Here is a 27682-nt window from a genome sequence, read left to right as displayed (position 1 = left end):
AATGATTTTTCTTATCTTTAGGGTCTCCCATTAATTAAATTGATTGTTGTCAAATTTTATTTTGGGGGAAAATATGTTTTTTGGGTTGTTCTTTAGAACTACCCCAATCCCTGAAAAAGAGGCAAATTAGACCAGGCCGAATATGGGGAAGGTGACAAAAAAGCCCATAACTTGAGAAGGATCACTCTTTTCCTCTTCAGATTTGCTGAGGTATGAACCAGGTGGCTGTCCTACATCACCAAATAGTCAGACAACTATTTACCTAAATAAATACTGAATTATAGTCTTGTAAACGTAGCTTTAGTTTAGACGGAAATTGCACTTTTTGGTGATAGGAACATAGGACTCCATCACTTTTCTCTCATTTATCAGAAAAACTGAAATCCCTAAAAAATATAGGCTACCATTACTGAATTGTCTAGGGTGCTATAATTGAACACTAACCAGTAGTTGTATGGACGCCTAACCCCCCCACCCTACCAGTCACACCAAACCTGCTCAAAGAGGATGGCTGCAAAACAACCATTCAGAGGAATCTGTGACATTTAAAATAACAGAAATCAGCTATTCTGAATGTAGTCTAAACCATTTACAGCATAAGGTGTCATCTTGCTGCCCTATGCTGTTTAAATGGTTTATTCAGAAGTGGCCAACCTTTGGCCCCTCGCTGTATCTCAGGTTGTTTCTGCTATCTCTGTATGGAATTATCTAATTGGTCCTCTTTGTGACCTCTTTGTGGTAGTAAAAGGTTGCGCCTGGTTGTCACCTGTAGTCCCTCTATCCTCTCTATCTTTGGACTGGTTGCCTTGTCTTCTAGTTTGAGCTTCCCCTCTTCACTTCAGTCCCTAGTCCGCCCCTCTACCCAGCCCCAAGTGTGCAGCACTGTGCAGCACCCCCCCCCCCCCTCCCTCTCCACCTCTACCCCTCTTCCTCCACTGCTCACTCTATTTGGGCTCAGTTCTGCTGGGCCTGCCCACTGCAGGGTCACTGCACTCTTTTCCTGCTTGTCTGATCTGCATCGGGGACTGAGAAAGAAACCACACACTCGCATTGTTGTGTGTTTGGAAAATAGGAAAATATTTGCAAAGCTTCTGCCAGTGTCAATGAATTGTTAATGGTCGATAAGACTCGATTTCAGAGATCTGCTAAGTCATGTAATTCAAACTAGTATGACTATCTGGAAATAACGTTTGGAACAGAACTGCAGTAAATATTTGGACATTTGTCCATTCATGCACACAGACCACGTCCATTATCTCTGTTTAGTTTCTTGTCTTGACCTTAGGCAGAAGCTTAGGAAATATACCAGGCTGCCATCTCACACAAAGCATTATTCTTCTCATGTCATGGCACAGCACAACGCTTACTGCAGGTCTGAGCTTCCTGTTGCCTTCCACTCCCACAGGAAGTGAAACTGGGAGGTAACATTGGAGCTATGTCTTAGAGGAGTGGGTTGGGGCGGGGCGGGTTCTGGGGGGCATTTTCTATCATGACAGCAGTAGGACACCTCTCTAAACCCCCAGACAGAGCATGTGTCTCCCCTCTACATAATGTCCAAAAAATGACAGACCAGGTGAACACATTCACAGTTAATTAATCATTAATTTGAAAAATTCCATTCATACTGAAGTCCCCATTCATACTTGATATCCAGCGGCTAAAATATGATGAAGTTGCAGATATGAACAGACATCAAAGGTTTTAGACCCTGGATAGGCTTTATGGATGTTCTTATGAATATGTCCACAAAAATGTATAATGGTAGATTTACGTTTGTTCACATTGCTCAGGGATTAGATTACTACTGGTCCAAATTATGAATTCATTTTTGGGGTGAAAATAATCATGGTACATTTCTAAAGTGTGTAATATGTCTTAGTTAACCCGCCATGTCCCTATGAATAACCACATCCATTGGGTGCATGGGTGGCCCAGGAATACATTTGATCCTGCCCTAACCAATTTACTACAATGTCCTATGTTCATCAATTTATTTGCCATTTAGTTTGAACTGAAATTAAAATTGAGGTCAAAGTGATAAATAAATGGATTGGGAAGTACGCGAATGGAGGGATGAGGACGTCATATGATGACACTGTATGAATGGAGGGATGAGGACGTCATATGATGACACCGTATGAAAGAGATTCTGGAAAGTTAGAAGGTTGAGAACCTTTACAATTTGCTGACTTGAGTTTTCTGGCACGTTGGAATATGAAGACCAATTCAACTCAAGCACCGAGCATTGCAGCTTGAATTCAACCCATTGCACTGCTTAACATGCAATGATCATGGGCTGTTCTGACCCCGTACTCTTTGTTAAATACTCTCTTATGCTACTTTGTAATCGCATTCTTACTTTTTCAAGCAATGCAATGTACAAGAATGACACGGCCACTAGTCATTTTAATGTTGGTATCACTATCTTTTTTCCAACACTAACACTATCTCTAGTCTTTGGTTGCATCTTTATGTAGTAATGACAATATTCCAGTATTTGTTTCGTTACCTTCAACAGACTGTCAAACTAGACAGGATATTGCCATTTTAACATCAGCACTGGGCCATTGAATAAGAACTCTGAGCCCTAGTTATAGTCAATGCAAATGACCCTTCTTGCTGCACAATGTTAAATATCAGTAGCAGACACATCTGAGTTACATACCAATGGCACCCAGACAGACCCAACTCTTGTAACCTTTAAACAGAGAGTGTTAAAAACTACTGTACAACATCCATGATGCTGTAGTTGTGTGTCTTATACACCAGCAGCCCATACACCAGTGTTAAATAACCTAATCAGATACACAAGCAATGTTTTGGCCATTATACTGTATCTTTATCTCTCTATCCACACATTTCTCTATCTATTTATTGATTTGAACGGTTTTTGAGATTTCACAACAATGCCATGTAACACGCATGTAACTATCTAATTGCCGATGCACATTATGCACTTTTGAAAGCCATTTTCCCTCAATTTTAAGATCAATTTGACCTCAGCTAGAACAAGCAGTTTTTTTCTCTCAGCAAGTACAGAGATATATGTAAGAATTGTCGTTTTCAGAAGGGTAGCCTTTACATCTCTAATTTCTTTTTATAGATTTACACATTTGTTATGCATGGTCTGAGCACAACAAGTTTGAATTAAGGTTCCAGTTTCAATAAAACCTGTACTATTTACATATGTTTGAGAGGTTTGCAATTTAGAACTAATAAACTTTATTTTATTGGGTTACTCTTATTATGACTATTTGGTGATGTAGTTCAGCCACCTGGTATTTCCCTCTCCAAATATGAGGACCGAGTGAGCATTCTTAACTTAAAGGCTATTATGCCACTTATCCCCCATTCGGAATTTGACTGTATCAGAGAAGAGGTAGGCCCATGTCTAAAGAAATCTCATTTGCTATAGAACTGTATGAGATATTTCCATACAACTACTGGTTAGTGTTCAATAGCACCCTAGACAATTCAGTAATGGTAAATCTTTTAGGGATTTCAGTTTTTCTGATAAATGAGAGAAAAGTGATGGAGTCCTGTGTTCCTATCACAAAAAAGTGCAATTTCCGTCTAAACTTAAGCTAAGTTTACAATACTATAATTCAGTATTTATTTAGGTAAATAGTTGTCTGACTATTTGGTGACGTAGGAGTCAGTAGGACAGCCACCTGGTTCATACCTCAGCAAATCTGAAGAGGAAAGGAGTGATCCTTCTCAAGTTATGGGCTTTTTTGTCACCTTCCCCATATTCGGCCTGGTCTAATTTGCCTCTTTTTCAGGGATTGGGGTAGTTCTAGAGAACAACCCAAAAAACATATTTTCCCCCAAAATAAAATTTGACAACAATCAATTTCATTAATGGGAGACCCTAAAGATAAGAACAATCATTGTTGTCATTTGTTCTACCTCGGGTAGGGGTATCTCGAAAACTAAAGCCTTTTTTGAGGACTTGCTGCTAGACTATTAAGTACTATTGTACAGAGATTGGAGGAGCCAGAGGGTTCACTCAGCATCCTTTTCCGTCCACGGACGTTTTTTTTTTGTTTTTTTTTTGCAATGCTGGAAAACTACAGCAAGGTGTGAACATAGAAGATCCTCTGGCCTTATAATTGCCGATCGGCATGAATAAAACTTTCCTGCCGCAACATACATATCCTACTTACTTGCACTTCGTTGTCCAGCTACTTATTTCATCAGGAAATATGAAACATATCACTGACAAACCTCTCTGCGCATGCTTGTAGTGGCGTTACTAGTTTACAGGGATGACAACCTTAGTGGATTTCGAGTTACTCAACTATCTTCTCTGAACTCTTACTGTGAAAATGGTTTGAACTCGAAAACATTTTATTCCGGGTCTCTCCGACTCCGGCTCTGAACTCTTATTGTGAAAATGGTTTGAAGTCGAAAACAATATTATTTTGTTCCGGGTCTTTCGTACTACACTACTACAGAACTCCATCCTCACTGGCTCTGCCCTCTGTCATTGAATAACACTGACAGGGGTGATTGCCCTGTAGCTTGTAGCATCATATCCAGTGTCAGTTAAATATTAATTTTACATTTACATAAAGGTCAGATAAATGCATTTTCGTCAACACACCACTTTGAATCTGCGCTTGCAAGATCAGATAGTTTCCCAAGTCTGAGAGGCGAAATCAGGCACAGCAATGACAACGTGGCGAGGACTGCATTTGACAGTCCGCACGACTCGAGGAATTCACGTTGCCTCGCGATTTATCCATCAACATACACGACTCTGCGCACTTGGAGGCAAACACTTCAGTACTGGTAGACCTGTCCGAAATGATTTTGGCAAAGGTATTCTACTTTTTTCCACTGTTGCACTCCGTTCGTCTTTATATTGTACTATATTCTATTTCTATTTTGTAGAGAGTTGATAAGCCTACATGCATTTTCATTAGCTGAGATTCTGTAGCTGGCTGTGATTATCGGGATAGGGTTGTTCATATATGACTCCCTCCTTTTGATAGTCGTAATTGTTGTATTCAATGTAATGTCAGGTAATCGGTAGGCTACTGTTTGGGTCTACTCAGTAGCCTGGCTGTATGCTTTATTGTTCGTGAGCGTAGAGTGACTTTAGTCTGCACATCATTCATATTAGGACAACATGACAATGACCATAAACTCTCTCTTTTTCCTATTGCTCAGACCTGGAGGCTCAGTTCAAAGCCATCAGGGAGAAGGTGTCAGACGCCTTGCCGGGGAGTGACTGGAGTCCCTATGAGAAAAACCATAAACTTCCCCCTGAAAGGGCTGACATAGTGATTGTAGGAGGGGGTGTGGTGGGCTGGTCCATCGCCTATTGGCTGAAGAAGAAGGAGAGGATTCGGGAAGGGGTGCGAGTTATTGTGGTGGAGAAGGATCCTACTGTAAGTGGCTTCTGCTCCCCCAAATACATTCAAGTGAAAAAGTTAGGACACGTGAAAACCCTTGTCTTTTTCAACATATTTAAACATATAGACCTTGATCTTCATTTTAAAAAAATATTGAGAGATGGAGGTAATAGTGTAACTAAACAAATAAAACAGAAAATAAATCCTTCAAATGATTTGTTAAATGTAATGAATAGAAATGCAATTTCTTTCTCGTGTGGAAAAAGACACCCTCACATTTGTTACTACTTAACATGCCTACAATTAGAATCAAGTGCACCACTTCAGGTGAAAATGATTAGAACATTGTTAGAGAGGATTTTGGAGGAGCCTGTCTTATTTAAACCGTAGACATTTAGTTTGGTTTGCTCTTGATTGTTGAAGTGAGTGGTATAACCATGGCGAGATCAAAAGAGCTCTCTGCTCTCTTCAGAAAGAAGGTTGTAGATGCACTTAAGTCTAGGAAGGGATTTAAAAAGATCTCTAAACAATTATAAATCAGCCATTCCACTGTCTGGAAAATAATTAAAGTAAAATAAAGTGGAGAACATTAAAAAAAAAAACGAGTTCAGCCCAAGTTCAGCCCAAAAGCAGAACGCAAGATGCTTAATGAACTCTTCAACAATCCTAAAATGTCATCATGGGACCTACAGGTAGCTCTTGCCACAGTTGATGTCAAAGTACATGCATCTACCATCAGAAAGAGACTGCACAAGTGTGATTTTCATTGGCGGTGTGGAAGGAGCAAACCCTTGATGTCAAAGAAAAACTAGACAAGCTAGACTAAAGTTTGCCAGAGAACACCTAGACAAACACCAGGACTTCTTAAGCGTCTTTGGGGTTTTTGAAAGGCGCTATATGAATTAAAGTTATTATTATTATTATTATTATTATTACCTCGACAAACACCAGGACTTCTACACCTAGACAAACACCAGGACTTCTACAACACCTAGACAAACACCAGGACTGGAACAATGTTTGACAGATGAATCCTAAGTTGAATTATTTAGGCACAGTAACAGAAGACATGTTTGGCACAAACCAAATACAGCATTTGAGCACAAGAACCTCGTACCAACTGTGAAGCATGGGGGTGGAAATGGTTTGAGGCTGCTTTGCTGCAGCAGGGCCTGGCCAGCTCACCATGATAGAACCCACTATGAATTATCTATTGTATCAGAGGGTGCTTGTTGAAAGTGTGAGTCCATCTGTCCGAACATTTAAGCTGAAGCGGATGTGGACTATGCAACATGACAAGACCCAAAACATTCCACCAAGATCCACCAAGGAATGGCTCACAAGAAAGAAATGGAGAGTTTTGGAATGGCCAAGTCAAAGCCCGGATCTTAATCCTATTGATGCTGTAGTGTGATTTGAAACGGGCTGTGCATGCTAGACACCCCTCAAAATATTTCATGGGGTGTCCTCATTTTTTCACATGACTGTATACAGCTACACGTTGTCTTGGCTGATGCCAATTGAAGTGCTGATTTGTGCCAACCTGTTCCCCCTCCGTCTCTCTCCTCAGTACTCCCAGGCCTCCACAGTGCTGTCTGCTGGGGGGATTCGACAACAGTTCTCCTTGGCAGAGAACATTCTTCTCTCCATGGCCTCTGCTGACTTCATGAGGAACATCAATGTAGGTCACTCACTATGAGGTTCACAACGTTTTGTTCCACCGAATCAGATGATATGAATGGATTGGTAATATGGATATTAATATAGTGGTATGGATTTGACTTCTCGCTTGGGCTTGCACCTGTTCACGTCTCCCCCCCATCCCCCCCCCCCCTGTTCACGGCTGACTATGTTGGTTGTTATGCCTACCCAGGAACACCTCAGTGTGTTAAACGGCGACCCGGTGGACCTGCAGTTTAACCACTCTGGATACCTCTTTCTAGCCAGTGAAAATGGGGCTCACATCATGGAGGAAAACTATAATACCCAGAGGTCAACACCGTAACTTTGGAAAATGGTTTCATGATTGCCCGGTAATTGTTTCCTATGGACGTTGACCATTCGACATTTCAAATCCCTTCTTAGGTCTGCTGGAGCGAAGGTGTCTCTTCTGTCACCGATACAACTGAAGGAGAGATGCCCATGGATAAACACAGACGGAGTAGGGCTGGCATCCTATGGTATCCCCTTTTTTGTACCTGTGGCATTAACACAGTTAGCAAAAACATTATTTGTGTTGTGTAACGATTATTGTCTTTTGTAAAGCGTATGTGGCGGTTGGTACTATTACATTCATCTATAGGAATTCATTAATTATATGAAAATTGTTGTATAATTGAATGTTCACGTTGCACACACAGACTTACAATACTGTACATTAGTTTCCATACACATTCCATGCCAGTAACACATGCTTGCAGTGCTGTTAAGGCAGGCACTTCTCTTTAAATCCACATTCAGCTACTGGAACACGAGGGTTGTTGCTCAACCTTCCTTGTAATAGTGACACCATGTCAATGTAATCCTACTGTATACATCTTCGGGCTGCCCTTTTGAACAGTTATGCATACACTTGCTCTCTTCCCTGCCTGTCTGTCTCACCCAGGGCAGGAGAACGAGGGCTGGTTTGACCCCTGGACACTGTTGAACGCCTTCAGACGCAAGGCCATGTCCATGGGGGTCTACCAGTGCATTGGAGAGGTCACAGGTCTGTCGGTCTCTCTTGGCTTAGAATACTATGTGTAAGCGTAGTTTAACTCAAGTGACATTTTAGCCGTAACCCACTTGGCTGTCTATTGGCTTGTTGTTGATTCAGGTTTCAAGTGTGCAAAGAAAAAAATGACAACCATGGATGGAGATGAGGTGAATTTCAAGAGGATTACATACGCTAATGTAAGTATGACCCTCCTGACTTGACTATTTTCACTAAGCTATGTTTACCTGATGAAACCACATCAGATGGGCACATTTGGCACGTCCCCCAAAAAAGTCATCTTCAACCTGTTTTCTCTCCTTCGACCCTGTGTTACGGTCCATTGTCTCCGTCTGCGCCCCTGGTGTCTGTCGTTGAGTAGGTCCAGATGCCCAACAGTCTGGAGTACCAGCCCGTGGAGTGTGCCATAGTGGTGAACGCGGCGGGGGCCTACTCTGGGAAGGTGGCAGAGATGGTAGGCATCGGCTCCGGAGCCAAAGAGAGCATCAGTGGAATCTCGTTACCTGTGGAGCCCAGGAAAAGGTATGACACGAATCAACTCGCAGACAGATGTTTGAACAACGCAATGGCATTTCTCAGATGTACAGAAACCTTTCACTGGGATGGTCTGGATCTGGAGATCGGACTGTTGATACTGTGATATCTACACACTGTGTTTTTCGTATGAAAAATACAAATTGTATCGGCCCACAAACAACATAACACCTACGTAGATATCGTACAGAGGTACTCTGTGTCCTGTATGTATGTTCAGTGGTGTTAAAATGATCATGTGTGATCATGTGTATTTTCCTGTGTCCCTATACAGGTACATCTATGTGGTCCACTGTCCAGACGGGCCAGGGTTGGACACTCCTTTCCTGGTTGACCCCTCAGGAGTGTACTTTAGAAGGGAGGGACTGGGGGGAAACTACATCACTGGCATGTCACCTGAGGAAGTGAGGAACCCCACTTTCTCCTTCTCTGACTGACAATACCAGACCTTAATCATGCTGATTTCTGTTTCCTGTTTCCTGTTTCCTGTTACCACTAAACGTTTCCTCCTGTTTCTTCCTGTTGAATGTAAGCATGCAGGAATCAGGGAAGTGTAATCCATCTTTATGTCCCACTCAGGAGGAGGAGCCGGAGGTCAGTAACCTGGAGGTGGACCACCAGTTCTTCCAGGATAAGATCTGGCCACATTTGGCCCACCGTGTCCCTGCCTTTGAGAGTCTCAAGGTAGGCAGTGAGGTTTGCTTTGAAACCCATCTAAGAACATTTTTCTGACAGCATACCAGAGGGTCTGTTGATAACCCTTAAACTGTTGCTCTCACTATCCCTTTATCCAACTTGATGCTTTTGAGTTTGTTATACACTGTATTTGTTATACACTTTCCTGATTATAATCATCTTTGCTCCCCTCAGGTCACAAGTGCGTGGGCAGGTTTCTATGACTACAACACCTTTGACCAGAACGCCATCGTCGGTGTGCATCCGCAGGTGAGGAACATGTTCTTCGCCACCGGCTTCAGCGGGCATGGGCTTCAACACTCGCCAGCTATCGGGCGCGCCGTGGCAGAGCTGATCCTGGACGGGGGCTTTAAAACCCTGGACCTCAGCGCCATGAACTTCACACGCATTATGACCCAGGAACCCATGCTGGAGAAGAACATCGTTTGAGAAGAAGATGGGAGATTCCTGAGGAGGACAGAGAGGATTGTGAAGAGTGCATTTCAATAGAGGAGGGAGATGGAGAAACGAGGGAGGAATTGGGTAGGAGAAAAGAGAACGGTGTATGGAGGGAGGAGAAAGGGGTTGAGAGAGAGAGCCTTGTCAGTAATGGCGGACTGAAGTCAGTACTGCTATGCAATCAGTTTGCATAATTGTATATTTAATATCAGAGTCAAGTTCATTACTTAAATGAAAAAATACCTTGCTTTTTTAATTGTACATAATTATGTATAGGCAATATTGCAGAGAGGAACAGTGGCTACCTCAGCACGTATTTGCGTCAACAGAAATGATATATAGTGGTGTATGTGATATCGTTGATCGGATGTGTTAAGGTGATTTGAAGCCATAGGTCAATAAGCCTTTCTGACTGTGATATGAATGTGTTTCAATAAGTAATCTTTAAACTAAATGTGAAAAGTGTAAATGTCATGGAGTACTATAAAAAAATATTTTTTAAGGATGAACTTTTACTGTGTGTGGTTCTGTTGAAAAGACTGATATACACCATTTCACAGATGTGCAGGGTCATTTATGAAGATAACATTATGATTATTCTATTAAAAGGGACTACTGGTATGGGCGTTTTCTCAATTCCCCACTATTTCTCTGGTAGTTACCATATTACTACTTCCTTAATCTACCAATCTTCAAGGTCAAGCATTATAGTACAGTATGTTAGGCTAACTGGATTATAAATACTGTATGTTAGGCTAACTGGATTATAAACCTATAACTATTGTGAAATAACTACCTTAAAACTGTGTTTCAAATTGAAAGTCCTTTGTAAAAATTGATTACAATATTTTAATTTACTGAACATAACATGCATGAAAAACACCACAATTTCTCCATCACCAATAGTCATAAAACATGAAAGGATAAGAGTGTAAAAGTAACACAATGACACATTTACAGTGCACTGCATGTACTTGAACATTGAAGCATTCTTCTTTATTTCTATACTCCAATTTTTTATTTTATTTTTTAAATCAAACATTTACTATGGAGATAGACAGATCTTCAGCTTTTATTAAAGTGTTTGTATTGCTTTCAACATTTAGAAATGACAACACTTTTTAGGTCCATTTCAGGGCACCAAAAGTAGAACAATTGGCCAATTGGCTTAACAGGTGTTTCTGGTTAGTCAGGTGCCAGAGTGATGGAAAGAAGAACGTGTGGAGAAAAAAAAGGAACTGCCCAAGACCCGCAACATCCCACCACATCTGTGAAACATGGTGGAGGGTGTGTGAAGGCTTGGCATGCATGGCTGTCACTGGAACTGGCTCACTTGTCTTCATTGATGATGTAACAGCAGCAGAATGTATTCACAAGTGTACAGAAACATCTTACCTGCTCAAGTATAAGACAATGTACCCAAACATACTTGATGATACTTGCCATAGCAACTACTGAGTTTTTCAAGGCCAAAGAGAGGTTTTGAATGGCCAAGTCGATCTCCAGATTTAAATCCCACTGAACATGCATTTAATTTATTGAAGATAAGACAGCTGAATATGGCTGTAGTCCTAGCAGAGAAGATACCCAGCATCTGGGAGGGTCAATGAGTCACTGACTTCAGGCATAAATGTATAAGGCATTGCATGCAAAGGATATGAGTTCAATTGTATATAATATGAATCTGTCCAAATACATTTGGTGCCCCTCCAAGTGTTGATCAAAAAGTTGTTTCTAACAACAACATATTTACAACAATAGCGTTCAATAAAAGATACAATTGTTTGATTTAAAATGTAGCAAACTTTTGGAGTATTGAGTCAAATGAAGAAAGAAATGCTTCACTGTCCAAATACTAGTAGCATCCCTTATCCAGCTCCAATACAGAGTTACAGACCAACACCATTCTCAACACTATTCCCTTTTCCATTCTTCTTTACTGTCAGAACATGTGAAATGTGTATTATCTTTTCCTCTTCTTGATTAGCATATCCACCACCGATGGAGCCTTGTGCTTTGTACCTTCAAAATGAAATAAAAATGGAGGTTAGGTAAATCTTTTCTTTATGTAAACTATCCAAAATATTTACTGAAGCATTAAAGCATTGACATAACTTAATTAATCATCACTTATATTATTATGATTATTATTATTATTAATAATCATAATAATCATAATAATATTATTAATATTATTAATAATAATAGTGTTTTGTTAAGGTAATCCTTTGTGTTTTTTACCTTTGTCCTTGCTAGTTGACTCAGTCGTGTCTGTGGATCTTCTCTTAGCATAGGCAGCCTTCATCCTCTGCATGTTCTTCTTGCAGATGACCTCATGCTCTACAATTGGTTGTGGGTAGTCCTTTCCCACAATGCACCCTGCTTGCTCCTGGATACTGCGAGGTGCCTTCCATGGCTCATAGATGTACTGTGCTGGAAACTTCTTCAAGATGGGGAGATACTTCCTAAAACAAGTTGGTTGTGGTTAATTGTAAAGGTTGGTATAAACAAAATCACAGTTCTGATTCAAATCATGATCAAATATTTTCATGATGATGAAACAATAAGGTAATACAACAACTTAACAATAAGTACATTTGTCATCATAAGCAACAATCTATGCTAGGACCACTGGCAGTCACAATGCTAGAAGAAGGAAGTAATTTATTTGATTGTTTTATTATTATTAACAGAAGCAAACGGCTTTACTTGATGTAGTCCCCGTTTTTGTCAGTTTTCTTCCCGAAGGCGATGGGTGAGTACACCCTGAAGTACTGGTGGAAGAAAGCACTGGCCGATAGCCACAGCCAGTTCCCTGCATTCAGAGCCCAGTCTCCGTCTAACAAGAGCTCCTCAAACACCTGTAGGGTCCGTTGGAAAACGATTAAATCAATTCAAAAGTTAGCAGACAGATGACAGTCAATGCAATAAGGGGGGATTCTACAGTGTCAGAGCCAGGCTCTTTCCCAGTGACAGACCTTCTGGCCCTCCTCCCAGCTGAGCCACAGGTCTCCCCTGGTGAGGAAGCAGGCCACAGCGTGCCGGGCCAGGTGGTGGATCCAGCCCTCCTGCCTCAGCTGGGTCATGATGGCGTCAATGAAGGGGAAGCCAGTACGAGCCTAGAAAGAAATGCACCCATTTTTTTTACATGTACATTTTTGGCATTTAGCAGACGCCTTATTACAAAGCGACTTACAATCAATACATTTGACTAAGCAAGTGAATCATCGATTCACCAGTCGTAGCAGGAAGAGTAATCTAGCTCAGGCCCGGGGCCATTGGCAGTCTCAGTAATAGAAGGAAAAAGTTATTTATATAACTTAATATATATATATATATTTATTTTTTACCTGCCAGAAGTTACTGTACATTTGGAATGGATTGATAAAGAACCAATAATGCAATTCTGAAGCATTAACTGCTCTCCCGACTAAACGTGTCCTGTACTTCTTTCTATTATCTTGAATTATGCCTATTGCCTTATTGTCTGCAAATTGTCTGGATACTGCTAATTGTATCCTGTCTTATTGGTCACTTGTGTCCTGTACTATTGTCACTTTTTTATCTCGAGTTATGCCTTATTGTCTTGTGTTGCAATGTCAGGAATGTCTGGTGTAATGTGACATAACAATACAACTCGAAACTTGTTCTACTTTGCTTTGAGACTAGATTCTGCTGTTTAAATGTTGTAAATGTATTTTATTAGGAAAAACCCCTTGAGATGAACCATCTCGTTTTCGAGGGGGTCCTAAGTTCTGTGCGCAATGTGTTCACAGCCCTGCAGGCCTACCTCTCTCCATGCTGCCAGGTGCTCAGGGTTGCTGTCCCAGTCCACCTGCACACAGACAGGGTTACCCTCCATTTTGTCAAAGTTGGGGATGCCACCCCAGCGACGTAGTAGAACTCCCTCCACAGTAGCTGTCCATACAGGGTGACTTGAAGCTGGGAGTGCTTTTTCTGCAAATGGCACCCGTTTATGAAGTCAGGTAAAAAATATTCATCTTCCATCGTGTGATAGATCAAACTTAGCACATATGACACAGATATCAGTTGAATCATTGACTGTTATCGATGTGCATCCTGAGACTCACCCCTTGGTAGACCTCTGTTAGTCTCCACCAGAAGGTGCGCACAGACAGACATCCGAATCGGATGTAGGGGCTGAGGACAGTGGTGCTGGGGCTCAGGGAATTGGGGGATGTCTGGGGTTTCTCAAAGCCACGTACCCATTCCTGGATGACACCAAGTGAAAACAATAGAAGAAGAAAAAAAACTGGTTATTCAGCTACTGATGAAATTCAGTATTCCCTTAATAGAAATGTAAATAATGTAGTAACATTGTGATAACAACCATATGGAATCACTTACAACGTCTTCGTTGCGTCATTATGTCAACATGCATATTACAAAACCCATGAATCAATTTGAATGCTACAGCTCATGTATGAAAAAGTTGTCCTCCATTCCCGCCAATATGTCTTGGCAGAAAAATGGCAGAAAAGGATGGCAGAAAAAGTCTTCAAGTACCTTTCTCTGCATGTGTTGGTCCAGCCTCTGCAGAGCCTCCTGCTCTCCTCCTGGGAACACCTCCTCACTGGCAGACTCTGGCTCCTGACTCAGCTCTTTCAGCGTGGGTATCCTATATTTCTCTTCAGGTTTCTCTGAGCAAGGAGTTTTCACTTCTATGGGATGATGAATGAAAGTTCGGCTTAACATTTAAGCATGTTGGGAGAACATGTGAGGAGATGCTGTTATTTTGCACTCTACTGATACTCTTCCAGCACCTCAGCAGAGTTTGATAACACATGAGCGGTGGTATTTTCACTATTAGAACATGTGAGGAACAAATGGAAAATAATATATAGATCAAATGGCCTCTGACCAATCAGTGTTCACCTTTCATGTCCTCTTTGGTGGGTGCAGGGATCGGCCTTTTGGGGGGGCCGATGCTCTTCAAAAGGGTCTGCAGGCGATTGAAGGTTAGAGGAGGCTTCCCGTGGTTTTCTTCGATTATCCTTAGAGATAAAACTGATATGTTCACTAATATCTCTGTCTCAGATCGTCTTGCCAGGTATCATGCTTATGACAACATGTGACACGGTCTGGTGAAAGGGGGAACAAGTCGGCAACCAATGAAAATGTTCTGACTTTTATTTTGAAACACGGATATACGTTTCAACGTTAATCACAACACACACTCGCTAGTCAAGCCAAAATATTGCAATGCAATGGATTCGGTGAGTAATCCCCACTAGTACCTAGTTAACTATAACACTACTTTACACTGTTAGCAGGCTCACAAAACAAGCTGTGTTAGTTGACTAGTAGGCGTGTCATTGATTTTCAACAACGCTGAAATGTATTTACATTTGTCAAAATAAAGGTCCGAACATGAAATCGGCTCCCCTTTCACCAGACCATGTCACATATGATACTGTAATGATTACAATTACATGTTACCACTATGGAAGGAGTGCCCCACATCGTATTCTAAGGTTTATTCACTAGACTCACCGCTCTATGTTGTAGAGGGTGTGGGAGATTTTGTAAATGACCTCCACTCCATGTTCCTGGGCCAGTTGGACCACCTCTTTGTCCTGCTGCAGGCTGTAGGGTTCTGTGTCATACTCATAGGTCAACCGTGTCACTTTCCACTTGCTGAACAGCTTGGGGAAGACCTCTTCTGGCTTACCTCTCACAACAAACAGCCTGTAGACAGTAATTGGACACACACACTTTTTAGTATGGTTACTGCACAAAGCATTGGCATATAGGCACATATGTAGAAGGTTAGACACACAGCTAAAGTTTAAAAAGTTAACGTTTTTAATGGGTGTGTCAACCCCAAACACCACAGGCTCTAGGAAGTATGCAAATTAAATAACATCAATGTTCATTCCTAGAGTTGGCCAAAGTCTCACCTTGAATTTAGTTTTCTTAGGCTGCAGTCCAAGTCTTTGAGGGCTCCAATGAGGAATCGACAGCGATTGACGTTAACATTGACGTTGTTGGGGACATTGGGGTCCAGCACGAAAACTGGGTAGATCTCCTTGCAGTCCTGCAGGGCAGCGACCAATGCTGGGTTGTCATGCAATCTGAGTCCCTTGCGGAACCAATGTATACTGGTATGTGCCATGCCTGTGTGGTTGTCTGTAAGGATGAACAAATGGACAGGATAGTATGAATGCGTCCATGCGTTATTCTGAAAATCTATCATCTATCATCTATAATCTTTATAAGCACTGCTAGAGATCTGGAATCTCAAATGGTTATAGAGCTTGCCTTGGACAGTCACAGGTTCAAGCTCATTGACATCAGCAGACGGCGATGGATTTGAGAACAGATGCAGCCCTGCCCACTTTTATTCTTACTTAGTTATCAATTATTGTCCTAACACATATTAGGCCTAATTAGGCCTAGACGTTGGATTTATGGATTTAGTAAAGTCAATTCTGTAAAGTAAATTCATTCATCATGTTTGATAGCTCTTCCAAACAAAAGCAATGTGGGGGTGTTGAAACCCTTTAATCCTGCAACCAGAGATGGGGATCTGCATTCAGCACATACCAAGGTTTTCTTTCATTAAGCTTGTGGGACGACAAGCATGCCCTCCATGCTCTGGGAGTGTGATAACACAGTATGAAAACAGCTGTCAAAACAGGAATTATCTAACCTCTTAGGGCCTCTGTAACCTGTAAGGATTCTTTGTAACATATACTTTGAATCAGTAGTCAATGGCAGTAAATGGGAAACTGAAAATTCGGTATTTTCTGATTCTGAACAACTCAGACCATTGTCTTATATAAGAGAAAATCCCCCCAATAATAAATAAACATTTGTCATTACATTGTAGCAAAAAATAATAGCTCTCTGGCTGGATTGACAGTTTGGATAGAACTAGAGGTCTGTTTTTGAAAACAATATACCAGAGATACAGTTAAGAATCAAGATGATATACTCTACGGTCGTTTGTGAGTTTGAGATTTATATTTGTTTGGTTTGATGTTTTGTTTTAAATAGGGTAGCCTACTATTGTTAAATACCAAAATATATTGTGATTTTACAGTTTAAATGTTATTTCCCAGAAATCGTCAAAACGGGTTTGACCTGCCTGATACATGAAACCTACATGTGGTCTACATAGTTGCAAACTGATTACAAATTAGTTGTGGTGTCACGAGCCAAAAAAACGTTGGGAAGCACTGGGTTGGGATTGGGAACAGGGATTGGGCACTGGGTTGGGAACCACTGGGCTGCTTATGCAGGTTTTTCTCCATCGCACTGCATGACTACTGCAAGAATAATGTTACACTGAAAACGCTATTAGGACTGACTGATACATTGAAAGTTGCGACATGCACTAATCGACTAAAATGCTAATGAAGACGTGTAAACAACGTAGCGAGCAGGCTACAAAAATAGCATTATTTATTATTAATTACGATTTCATCGTATCGTTGGCTTTTCAATAAAGCCTAGGTTATAACTTACCTCTCCACACTGTTCTTGCCACCACCAAAGAAGAAATGTGTTAGTTTCTCAGTGCTTGTTACGGTTGTTTTGTAACCAATCGCTATTACGAAACGCTTGCTCTCCACGTGTTTACTACACTGAGCCAATGAATGGCTAACCTATGGAATCTGGCGAATGAGACAGTCCGAGTGCATTCCACTACCAACTTGTAGGTGGCTACTCTCACCACTGGGTGGCACTGCTGATATTGTCCATGAGTGATTATTAATGAACGGAATTGAAAGATCACATCACATAGTGATCATTATAGCCAATAGTGAGTTTGCCATTCCTTTTTGCCTCTAATACTTCAATAACAGATCACATCTGGAATAGTGGAATTCAATCAACTTTATTTGGAGATTAATAATGCATATCACTGGTGAACTTTTTTTTTTTGTGCATGTGTGCGTGTGTGTGTGTGTGTGTGTGTGTGTGTGTGTGTGTGTGTGTGTGTGTGTGTGAGAGAGAGAGAGAGAGAGAGAGAGAGAGAGAGAGAGGGGGGGAGAGAGAGAGAGAGAGAGAGAGAGAGAGAGAGAGAGAGAGAGAGAGAGAGAGAGAGAGAGACAGAGAGACAGAGAGACATGGAGAGGTGTGGGGCACGTGCCTGTGCCTGTGTTGCTCTCTCTCTGAAGCGGCGACTGGAGTTCAGGCCAGTTCAGGAAGAGGAAATGTCCTCTAGCCAGCCAATAATACTCTCAACAAATTGTGAAATCCTTAGGATTCATTTGACCATGCATGCCATTGACACAGAGGAGGGCCACTCATCCTTCAACACATCAGAGTCTGGGGAGGGATTTAAACAATTAGAAATCAGCCACTGTCTGGAAAATAATTTACAAGTGGAGAACATTTAAAACAACCGCCAACATGGCCAGGTCTGGCTGTCCTAGCAAGATCAGTCCAAGGGCAGACTGCAAGATGCTTAAAGAAGTCTCCAACAATCCTAAAATGTCATCACTCTTGCCACAGTTGAGTACATGCATCTACCATCAGAAAGAGACTGCATGTAGGTCCCGTGCAGAAAGTTTCATGGGAGGTGTGCAAGGAGGAAACCCTTGCTGTAAATCCACTATGAATATTTTTGTTGTATCAGAGGGTGCTTGAGGAAAATGTGAGACCATCTGTCAAAAAATGTAAGCTGAAGCGGATGTGGACCATGCAACATGATAATCACCCAAAACATTCCAGTAAATCCACCAAGGAATGGCTCAAAAGAAAGAAATGGAGATGCCAAGTCAAAGCCTGGATCTTAATCCTGTTGATTAACACCTATGGGGTGATTTGAAACAGGCTGGCATGCAAGAAACCCTGCATGGAGTAGAGGGAACATGTTTCTTTCAGTCGATGTCAGAGACTAGTAGACAGTTATAGGAAACGTTTAATTGAGATTATTTCAGCCAAAGGGGGCAATACCAACTGTTAGAGCATAGGGTGTCCTAACTTTTTCATCAGTAGGAATTGGCATTTTTGTTCCTTTTTTGTTCAATTACATCACCTTTATCTACAGATATTGTTTGAAAGGAGATAAAATATTGATACACTATCATGGACAAAAGTATTTGGACACCCGAACATCACAGCCATTATGTGCTTGTTAAACTTCTCATTCCAAAACCATGGGCATTAATAAGTTGGTCCCACCTTTGCTGCTATAACATATGATATTTCATGGGGTGTCCTAATTTGTTCACATGACTGTACATTTAAAACAGAAACAGCATTCTATTCAGCCAATGCCAGAGGCTCTTCTCCCTAAAGTGGAACCAAATCTTGAGGGGGGTGGGGGGGCTGTTTGAGGGTGTGAAAACCCTTAGTACTGTATCATTTTTATTTTATTTTACATGTTTCTTTGAAACTATTGTATTGGTTAATTTGTTAACACGCTATTCTCCTTTTTCTTGGGTGCATTAACGTGATGTTGTGCACAAGATAATGGATCTGTTAAAATAGCACAACATAATCATGACCAGGTTATCACATAGAGTTCACCATTATTATTATTCACCATTCTGAGTTCCATCCTGCATACATAATTGGTCGATATCGTCTATTGCCACATGGGGCGCTAACGTAATACGAATCGAAACACACTGACTGTGTCCACTCGATTAGGCTGAAATGGGCGATGGCCAACATGTAACGGGAAGGGCGGAGTAGGTTTACAGTTCATTGCTACCTGAAATCATTTGTACAGTGCGTTGTCTAGTTCGATTAGGCTGACCTGGACGATGGCCAACATGTGTTCAACAAGTGTTCACAAATCAAAGATAATGTAGACCGGCTTGTCATATTGTAAACAAAGCAGCAGCATCAATGTGCCGTTCAGAAACATAATAATGACATAGTCCTTCACATTCAATTAATGTTCGAATTAATGTTTCATCTCTAGTTTTACTTCGGAAGGCACATAGGAATATGTTTGTGGTGGTGTACGTTTTCATCAATAACAAACACTTGTGAATCTAATTGTTGAATCTTCATTTCAAATCTAGCGCCACCCGGTGCGCCTCCCGGGCATAGTAAACGAATGCTCCTACAGCCACAGAGCCCCGTAAACAAACATGGCGGACACGACGAGTAAGCGTGACAATAACAATGGAACTGATGAATCAACTCAACATGCCAAAAGACGAAAGAGTGACAAAGGAGTTGGCGATGGAGCCGCATCTGAACATGTTTTGTCCGGATTCAAAACGACTACGGTTCTGCGAGACTCTGCACGAGAGAAAAACATGTTCATACATGGACAGGTAGCTTTGGTGTATTTTAGCTAGTGGTCAAAGCCATTCCCCTATCATGCACACAGGTACACATGAACTATTCATAACGTAGCTAGCTAGCTCAATCAATCACTTTAACAATGTTCCTTCCCAATCTCAGTTGGATGACCAGGAGGCTGTCATCATCCTGGAGAAGACTCCTATCACAGAGGACACCCTGTCGGAGCTGTTCAGTGGCTCCAGACTGAAGCTGGAGATGAGAAATGACATCTACAGCACTTATAAGCTACAACCTCCTGCTCATTTGAATGGTATTATTATCCAACCCTATTATGCAAAATACATGTTGATGTTCCTAGAATTAGCCTTCTTGTGGCCCTTCAGAACTAAGCACCTCGGCCATAAAAGCACACATTGTCCAAGGTTAACAGCCTTTGCAATTCAAAACAACCTGTGTGGTTCTAGGCTCTGGATGGCTACATACTATGCTCCACTGTTTATAGCCTTCTTACATGGATTAAAACGATTGCCTAACCTCTGGACCAATCTCATATAAACACCCCCACAAAGCTCAATGCTATGCATCACTTGGCAAGCTTTTAATGATGAGTACAATCTTAAAAAGACAGATACTCAAAGAACATATTATCTATGTTTATTATTCCGTTTCTGAAGCGGAACATTTGCTCCTCGTAATGGTCTGAGTGGGTTTGGTCCAAAATTCAAAGATCAGACTGAGGGTTTGGCAGTTTGCCTTCACCATCAGGTTCTGGCAGAGAAATATTGAAAATGTGAAAAGAGTAAATGTGAAAAGAGCATCCCCTTCATCCAAACTGTGGTTGTACCATGGGTGGGGAGTAGACAATTTAGGTGACGTGATTTAGGTGAGGGATTAGGTGACGTTTCTTCTTGATAAAGCAGAAATTCATGGCCAATTACATTGACCAGATCAGAAGTTCTAATTGTCAACTCAAATTAAATGGGATCCTGACCACTATGGAGGATGAATCGTGCCACAATGAAATACAATACACACATCGAAATGCAATACATGTGTAACATTAAATACAATGCAAAAACACGGAATATTTGTGCCAAAATGAAATCAATACAGCCGCATTGTATTTCGAGATGTGTACATTGTATTTTCGAGATGTGTACATTACATTTCGAGATGAGTGCACTGCATTTTCGATGTGAGTTTTGGCACGATAAGCATGTGATGAAATTCTAGTCATGTTATAGGCTGGTTTTGTTACTGGGTGGGGAGTGGCGGTAACAGAATGGTCGTAAGGTTAACATGGACCTGTCTTAACACATCAGTCAGGCACAAGTAATCCGTATTTTTCCATTGTATAGTGTAGTGTTACACACATATTGCATTTCGATGTGTGTTGCATTTTCGATGTGTGTATTGTATTTCATTGTGGCACGTCCTTCATAGACCACTCTGTCTGGTTGTGTATTGTATTGCAATGATACTGTATTATTGTCCTTCATTGTTGTGTTACTACTGTATTCTATGCCACTAATGTTCTATTGTGTTTTCGAAGAGGTGAGAGCTGGCAAGTAAAGCCTGGTACATACATAAAGATTTTCTAAAACTTTTTTATCTGAGAGAAAAATCCTGGATTGAAAAGTTTTGATCGTATTGTGTGTGGTGTGCTCCGATATTCCCAATACAGCACACCACATACATAAAGTCTAGACTAGAGTCTCGTCCCCCAAGCCAGAAATCCCACGTGATCAGGGTAGTAGTACCCTGACTGACCTGTACGAGGCAGCCATGTGCGACAGGGCAAATAAAGTGCTGAAGAACGAAAAGAAGGAGACGCATCAGTCAGCTCGCTTCTTGATTGGCTACATTCCATTCCACGTCACAATCGGACTCGCGAGCAGGGTTGCCAGATGGGGCGGGTTACCGCCGCATGGGCTACTTTTGATCACGTTGGGCTGGATAAATAGCATTTTAGGCTGTATCAAAATGTCAGTGGCTGAAAGTTACAAAATGCGTGAAGTTAAAACACACACTGCTACATACAATGTGCAGGGTTTTTATTTTACAAACATCATTGGCAACAGACATACAGTTTAGGGGGCAGGAGATGGGCACCTGCCTGTTAGTAATTAGCGGTTTTCTGACAATATAGGTTTTGTGCTGGTTTTTGGTGGATTTAGCGGTTTTTAGACTGTGGTTAGGCTGGAAATTGTCAATCCTATCTGGCAACCATGCTCACGAGTTGTCAGTTTTGCCCACACGTTTAATAGTTACGATTGTCGGCCCCGACCATTTCCGAGCAGATTGTCGGGAGAAATTGGCTCTTAACACACCTCACACCACAGGATAATCTTGTAGGATAATCTTTAGAGCCATCCGATAATCGGGCGTTTGCTGTGCTTGGTCGGAAGGGGGGAAATCGGCCAGATTATCTTTATGTGTGTACCAGGCTTAAGATTCATTGTGCTGTCATACACTCCTTCCGCTATGTTTCAGTACCCAATCCATGCCTTTATGTTCTCATACCTGGACTACTGCATTTACCTGTCTAGGGTTCAACAGAAACGATGGCCTGGGGCCAATTTATGGGGCCAATTTACATTTACATTCCATCTCCGGCCCAGTCATCTTGGGAGCCCTAGGTGGGATATTGACATGATCTTAGTCTATACCTGCTAGGCTAATACCCCAGTATTTATATTATCTTAGTCTATACCTGCTAGGCTAATACCCCAGTATTTACTTTAGCTTGATAACCTTTGTTTATTTTAACATGACGTGTTTCAAGATTAAGTTCTTTGGAATATCCAAACCTTATCCAAACCAAACTCCACTTGACTAACAGTTAACAGGCTATCTATCACTCAAGAGCCTCAACACTCAGGCACAAAGTAAGGCACAAGTTAGACTTTTCATTGGTCAACCTGTTGCTGCTGCCCGTTACCTGGAAGTAACTGAACTGAACTGAATAAGACTGAATTGACTGAATAAGACTGAACTGAATAAGACTGAACTGAATAAGACTGAACTGAATAAGACAATTCTTGAAAATAAAAGGTGTGGTGTGAATGTGTGAGTTGGCAGTTGCCCCCTGAGCAACGGCAGTTCCGTGTAAAAGAACCTGCCCAGTCATCAGAGCATATCAAATTGGGTGTCAAAATGAAAGGTAATGGTTTATATTTTGGGGAAATGAAGTCAGCAATATATTTATCAAACACCTTCCATTATTAAAATAGGGATAAGCAAAGGTTTTGACTTCTGGTCAAACTTAGGGAAAAGCGTCTAAGAAAACATCTACCAGAAAAAGCCTTTAAAGGTGTTAAGAAAAACATCAAGTATAAATCCCCATCAACCAATGTCAGGTCCTTGTTATAAATGTTAACACTGACATTTGCATAAGAATGAATACGTCTTTTCCAAGGTAGACGAAGGTTTATCTCTTCAGGGTACACCTTAACTGTCCCTCCTGAAACCTCTCCAGCCCCTCAACCCCCCTGTACAGTTTCTCTACTGTAAAAAAACAAAACATCAAAGCATAGGTTACTTTTTCTTGTGATGATGACTGATGGATAGTTGACTCACTTACTTGTGTGACAAGTGTATTTGTTAAGTCGCTTTGGATATAGGCGTCTACTGAATGCCGTAAATGTAAATGTTAACATTATTCAAAAGAGCTTAATCCTAACCTTTAAAATAAACAAACGTTATCAAGCTAACGTAAATACTGGGATACTTTGAATACAGAGATTTTCAATGGGAGCGGGGGCGGTGGAATCTCCCTCCACTAGCCCTCAAACACTAGCCTCTGGGGTTAACGCTCAAACACTAGCCTCTGGGGTTAACCCTAAACCACTAGCCACTGTGGTTAACCCTGAAACACTAGCCACTGTGGTTAACCCTGAAACACTAGCCACTGTGGTTAACCCTGAAACACTAGCCACTGTGGTTAACCCTGAAACACTAGCCACTGTGGTTAACCCTGAAACACTAGCCACTGTGGTTAACCCTGAAACACTAGCCACTGTGGTTAACCCTGAAACACTAGCCACTGTGGTTAACCCTCAAACACTAGCCACTGGGGTTAACCCCCAAACACTAGCCCCTGGAGTTAAGTCTTGCGAATCTAGACTATGAGACAGAAGAATCTATTTGGAGAGCGGTAGAGCGGTTGTACCAGAAGAGCTCATACATGAGACAGGAGGCCACTTAGGAGTTGAGAAACTCAGGTAAAATCAGAGCAAGATTTACTTTCCATGCTGCCAGAGAGCCATAACACAGTGGTGTAAGGGTCGTGGTCCTGGAGAGTGCACTGCATACAAGTTACAAGAAAAAGAAGAAGTAGTTAACCAAACAGGAGAAAATGCAACGGCCCTTCCTTCCAAAACAGCAAAGGAACTGTCAAGATGTCTGCTGTTTGTACGTTATAACAGACACAAAACATTGGTTTGAACAGTGCTATATAAATAATAATAATAATCATATAGTTATTAATAATAATATCATATTTCTTTTTATTATTATTATTATTATTAGGACATATGATCATACAACTTTGAAACTTGTTGTTTTGCCGCCCAGAGATCAAGACGACGGTGGTGTGTCCAGCCACAGAGAAGCATGTGAAGAAGTACTTGCGCCAGGAGTCGTCTCTGGTGGAGGAGACGGGGGAGGACTACCGCTCCATCACTCTACCTTACATCCAGAGCCGGAGCTTCAGTGTACAGGTATGCATCAGCTCTGTTATAGCTTTTGAATTAAAAGATATCTGTTTGTTTGAGAAAAAAAAACTAAAAAACGTTCTGATCTTAAATCACACCCACACACACACATACACCCAAACGCATGCACGTACACACACACACACACACACACACACACACACACGCACACACACACACACACACACACACACACACACAAAAGCATTCATTGGCTATCTTGCTACTTCCCCCACCCTAACACAATGTCAACAGACCTTTATTAGGCAATAGGTTATCACAGATGAATACAATAATTGAAACTGGACTGCATGTCCCACATAGCAATTAAGGGAACACTTCAGGGTTATGCCTCCCCAGACCATCGCTGACGCGCCAAACTGGTCACGCTGGATGATGTTGCAGGCAGCATAACCTTCACCACGGCGTCTCCAGACTCTTTCACGTCTGTCACATGTGCTCAGTGTGAACCTGCTCTCATCTGTGAAGAGAATTGGGTGCCAATGGCGAACCTGCCAATTCTGGTGTTGCTGGGCTGTGAGCACAAGTTCCACTAGAGCAGTGGTTCTCAAACCTCTCCTCGGGGACCCCCAGCCACTCCACATATTTGATCTGTTCCACCACCAGCACACCTGATTCAACTAATCAAGTACAAAGCATTTATGATTTGATAAAAAAAATATGATCAAATAATGATCAAAAACACATTATCGAAATAGATTGCATAGAAAAAGAGCGATTAAAGACAGCATAAACCCCACTATAATACATAATACATAGTATATTATACAAAAGACCATCAAATAGTTCTGAAAAGACTTTTCACATTCATAGACTCATAACATGACGTTGAGCAAAAGTTGAACCCCGTGATCTCACTCCCACAACAAAGGTAAAAAGGTTTTCAGTAACCATGAGCACGAGGCCTGGTTTGAGTTGTCATTATTCCAGGCTTATATGCGCTGTGCGCAATAGCCTGGGGGCAAGGTTATATGTTACATGCTTGTGTTTAAATTAGATTTTGTCCATAGTAGTCTCTGCACATCTACTCAAGCCTACTCTAATATTGTCTCCATGGTTTCCCCTTCAGTGGGTTTACAACATCTTAGAGAAAAAAGCTGAGGCGGACCGCATCGTTTATGAGGATTCAGACCCGGATGTCGGCTTTGTCCTGCTCCCAGACTTCAAGTGGGACCAAAAGCAGGTGAGACCTCAAAGTGACTGAAAGTCCAGTCAAGGACAAACATATTGGCTCTTCCGTCAGATAATGCACCACTTCTCCCAGAAAATGTAAATGCTTTACAAATGCTTTGGTATTGACATGTTTATTTCTTTTGTTTGCATTGGAACAACACAAAAAAGCAGAGAAAAAAAAAGCCAAATCTGATATCATTCCATGCAGAACTCCAAAAATGGACTGGACAAAATTATTGACTTCAAAATTGTAAGAAATAATTGTATTTCAAGCATGTAATGCTCCTTTAATTTGTATTTAAACTCACCTGTGGCAAGTTACAGGTGCTGGTAATATAGAAATCACACTTGCAACCAGTTAAAATTGAGAAAAGTTAACTCAACCTTTGTGTTGTGTGTCTGTGTGTACCACACTGAGTATGGAGAAAAGAAAGCAGCAAAGAATTGTCTGAGGATTTGAGAAGCAACATTGTGGAAAAGCATGGACAATCTCAAGGCTACAAGTCCATCTCCAGAGATCTTAATGTTCCAGTGTCCACTGTGCAACGCCATCAAGAGGTTTACAGCCCATGGCGCTGTCGCTAACGTCCCCGGACGTGGACGGAAAAGAAAAAAAGATGAAAGATAGCAACAAAGGTTGTTCGAATGGTGCGTTATCTGACAGAAGTGCAGGGGTGCCAATATTTTTGTGCCATGACTATAGATGATTGACGCCATTTTGAAATGACGAAGCTTCGTATTGAGCACATGACTTATGGCCACTTACCTCCTCTTTATAGGTGGACGATTTATATCTAATTGCCATCGTTCATCGAAGGGACATCAAGAGTTTAAGGGACCTGACATCCCAGCATCTGCCATTGCTGAGGAACATCTGCCAGAAGGGACAGGTGGGAACATTCACATCAAACCAGATTAATCTTGTATAATTGACATTTACTAAAGCGTTCGCTGTTGTTAGGAGTGATGTTTACAATATCCTATTCATAGAGGGTACTTTAATCATTGTTTTAAGCCGGATAGGCCGGACATTGGCCCTTGTTGGAGGCCGGAAGTGACTGGAAAATGGGCTTTGATCTGTGAGGTGTGCGCCCCGCTGTGGAAAGCTGGCTTTTGTGTCAATCCATTTGGTCTTTCACATCACAGGAGAACATTCTAAAGCGGTACAGCATGCCAGCCAGTAAGCTGAGGGTGTACCTCCACTATCAGCCCTCCTACTACCACCTCCATGTCCACTTCACCGCCCTGAGCTACGAGGCCCCGGGCTGCGGGGTGGAGCGGGCCCACCTGCTCTCTGACGTCATCCAGAACCTGGAGGCAGACCCGCAGTACTACCACACCCGCTGCCTCTCCTTCTCCCTGCGGGCAGATGATGGTCTGCACGGCAGGTTCAAGGACGCCGGCCGGCTGTAGAGTTCTCCATGTTGCACTAGACTAGACTGTCATGTACTTCCCAAGTGGATTCCAATTTTGCAGTTTAACTACTTTTCACTTTGTCTCTGTATGATTGTTTTTTTATATTCAACTAAAATAAAGATGGTTGTGCTAATTGGAGTTGTCTTCAATTATGAAAGTGACCAATTGACACATTTGTTTGAGGTGTATAAGATTTTGGAGGTGGAGTAGTGTACTATTTAGGGTTGATGTTATGTACAGGTAGTTTCATATCAAGTATAGTGATTTGCCGTTTGTAATTGCTGTCAGAGACAGACTTGACAAACATGAACGTAATACTTTATTATTGGTAAAAGTATTGGTACAACGAAGTAGGCACAAAAATACAGGCTAAGGAAAAC

General features: G+C 41.6%; 3 protein-coding genes across 3 annotated transcripts; 2 read left to right on the top strand and 1 right to left on the bottom strand.

The window, feature by feature from the left end:
- The first annotated feature begins 4536 nt into the window (after positions 1–4536).
- Positions 4537–10256, top strand: foxred1 (FAD-dependent oxidoreductase domain containing 1). Its single transcript, XM_080528820.1, has 11 exons — positions 4537–4824; positions 5176–5396; positions 6931–7041; positions 7234–7352; positions 7446–7540; positions 7966–8067; positions 8176–8252; positions 8435–8595; positions 8882–9011; positions 9187–9291; positions 9478–10256. The coding sequence occupies exons 1-11, from the start codon at positions 4674–4676 to the stop codon at positions 9730–9732; spliced, it is 1527 nt and encodes a 508-aa protein (XP_080384946.1). The 5' UTR covers positions 4537–4673; the 3' UTR covers positions 9733–10256.
- A 2190-nt stretch (positions 10257–12446) lies between these two features.
- cry5 (cryptochrome circadian regulator 5) lies at positions 12447–15877 on the bottom strand (the record flags this gene model as incomplete). The annotated part of the gene is given in 9 exon segments (XM_080528823.1): positions 12447–12602; positions 12720–12860; positions 13532–13626; positions 13629–13698; positions 13833–13973; positions 14269–14423; positions 14638–14756; positions 15256–15450; positions 15663–15877. Coding segments are annotated over 9 exon segments (1287 nt in total).
- A 3937-nt stretch (positions 15878–19814) lies between these two features.
- On the top strand, positions 19815–27356 carry dcps (decapping enzyme, scavenger). Its single transcript, XM_080528828.1, has 6 exons — positions 19815–20006; positions 20137–20287; positions 24553–24698; positions 25783–25896; positions 26666–26776; positions 27033–27356. The coding sequence occupies exons 1-6, from the start codon at positions 19818–19820 to the stop codon at positions 27297–27299; spliced, it is 978 nt and encodes a 325-aa protein (XP_080384954.1). The 5' UTR covers positions 19815–19817; the 3' UTR covers positions 27300–27356.
- The last annotated feature ends 326 nt before the right edge of the window (positions 27357–27682 follow it).

This window comes from Nansenia antarctica, assembly GCF_963989245.1.
Source record: "Nansenia antarctica genome assembly, chromosome: 4".
Lineage (NCBI taxonomy): Eukaryota > Metazoa > Chordata > Actinopteri > Argentiniformes > Microstomatidae > Nansenia > Nansenia antarctica.
The sequence above is the reverse complement of the archived record's forward strand: the minus strand, read 5'-3'. Positions and strand labels throughout refer to the sequence as shown.

Coding starts and splice junctions, on each gene's coding strand:
- foxred1 (XM_080528820.1), top strand. CDS start 4,674: ATGACAACGTGGCGAGGACTGCATTTGACAGTCCGCACGACTCGAGGA. Junction 7,541..7,965: donor AGTAGGGCTGGCATCCTATG/GTATCCCCTTTT, acceptor TGTCTCACCCAG/GGCAGGAGAACGAGGGCTGG. Junction 8,596..8,881: donor CCTGTGGAGCCCAGGAAAAG/GTATGACACGAA, acceptor GTCCCTATACAG/GTACATCTATGTGGTCCACT.
- dcps (XM_080528828.1), top strand. CDS start 19,818: ATGGCGGACACGACGAGTAAGCGTGACAATAACAATGGAACTGATGAA. Junction 20,007..20,136: donor ACATGTTCATACATGGACAG/GTAGCTTTGGTG, acceptor TCCCAATCTCAG/TTGGATGACCAGGAGGCTGT. Junction 24,699..25,782: donor GCCGGAGCTTCAGTGTACAG/GTATGCATCAGC, acceptor TTTCCCCTTCAG/TGGGTTTACAACATCTTAGA.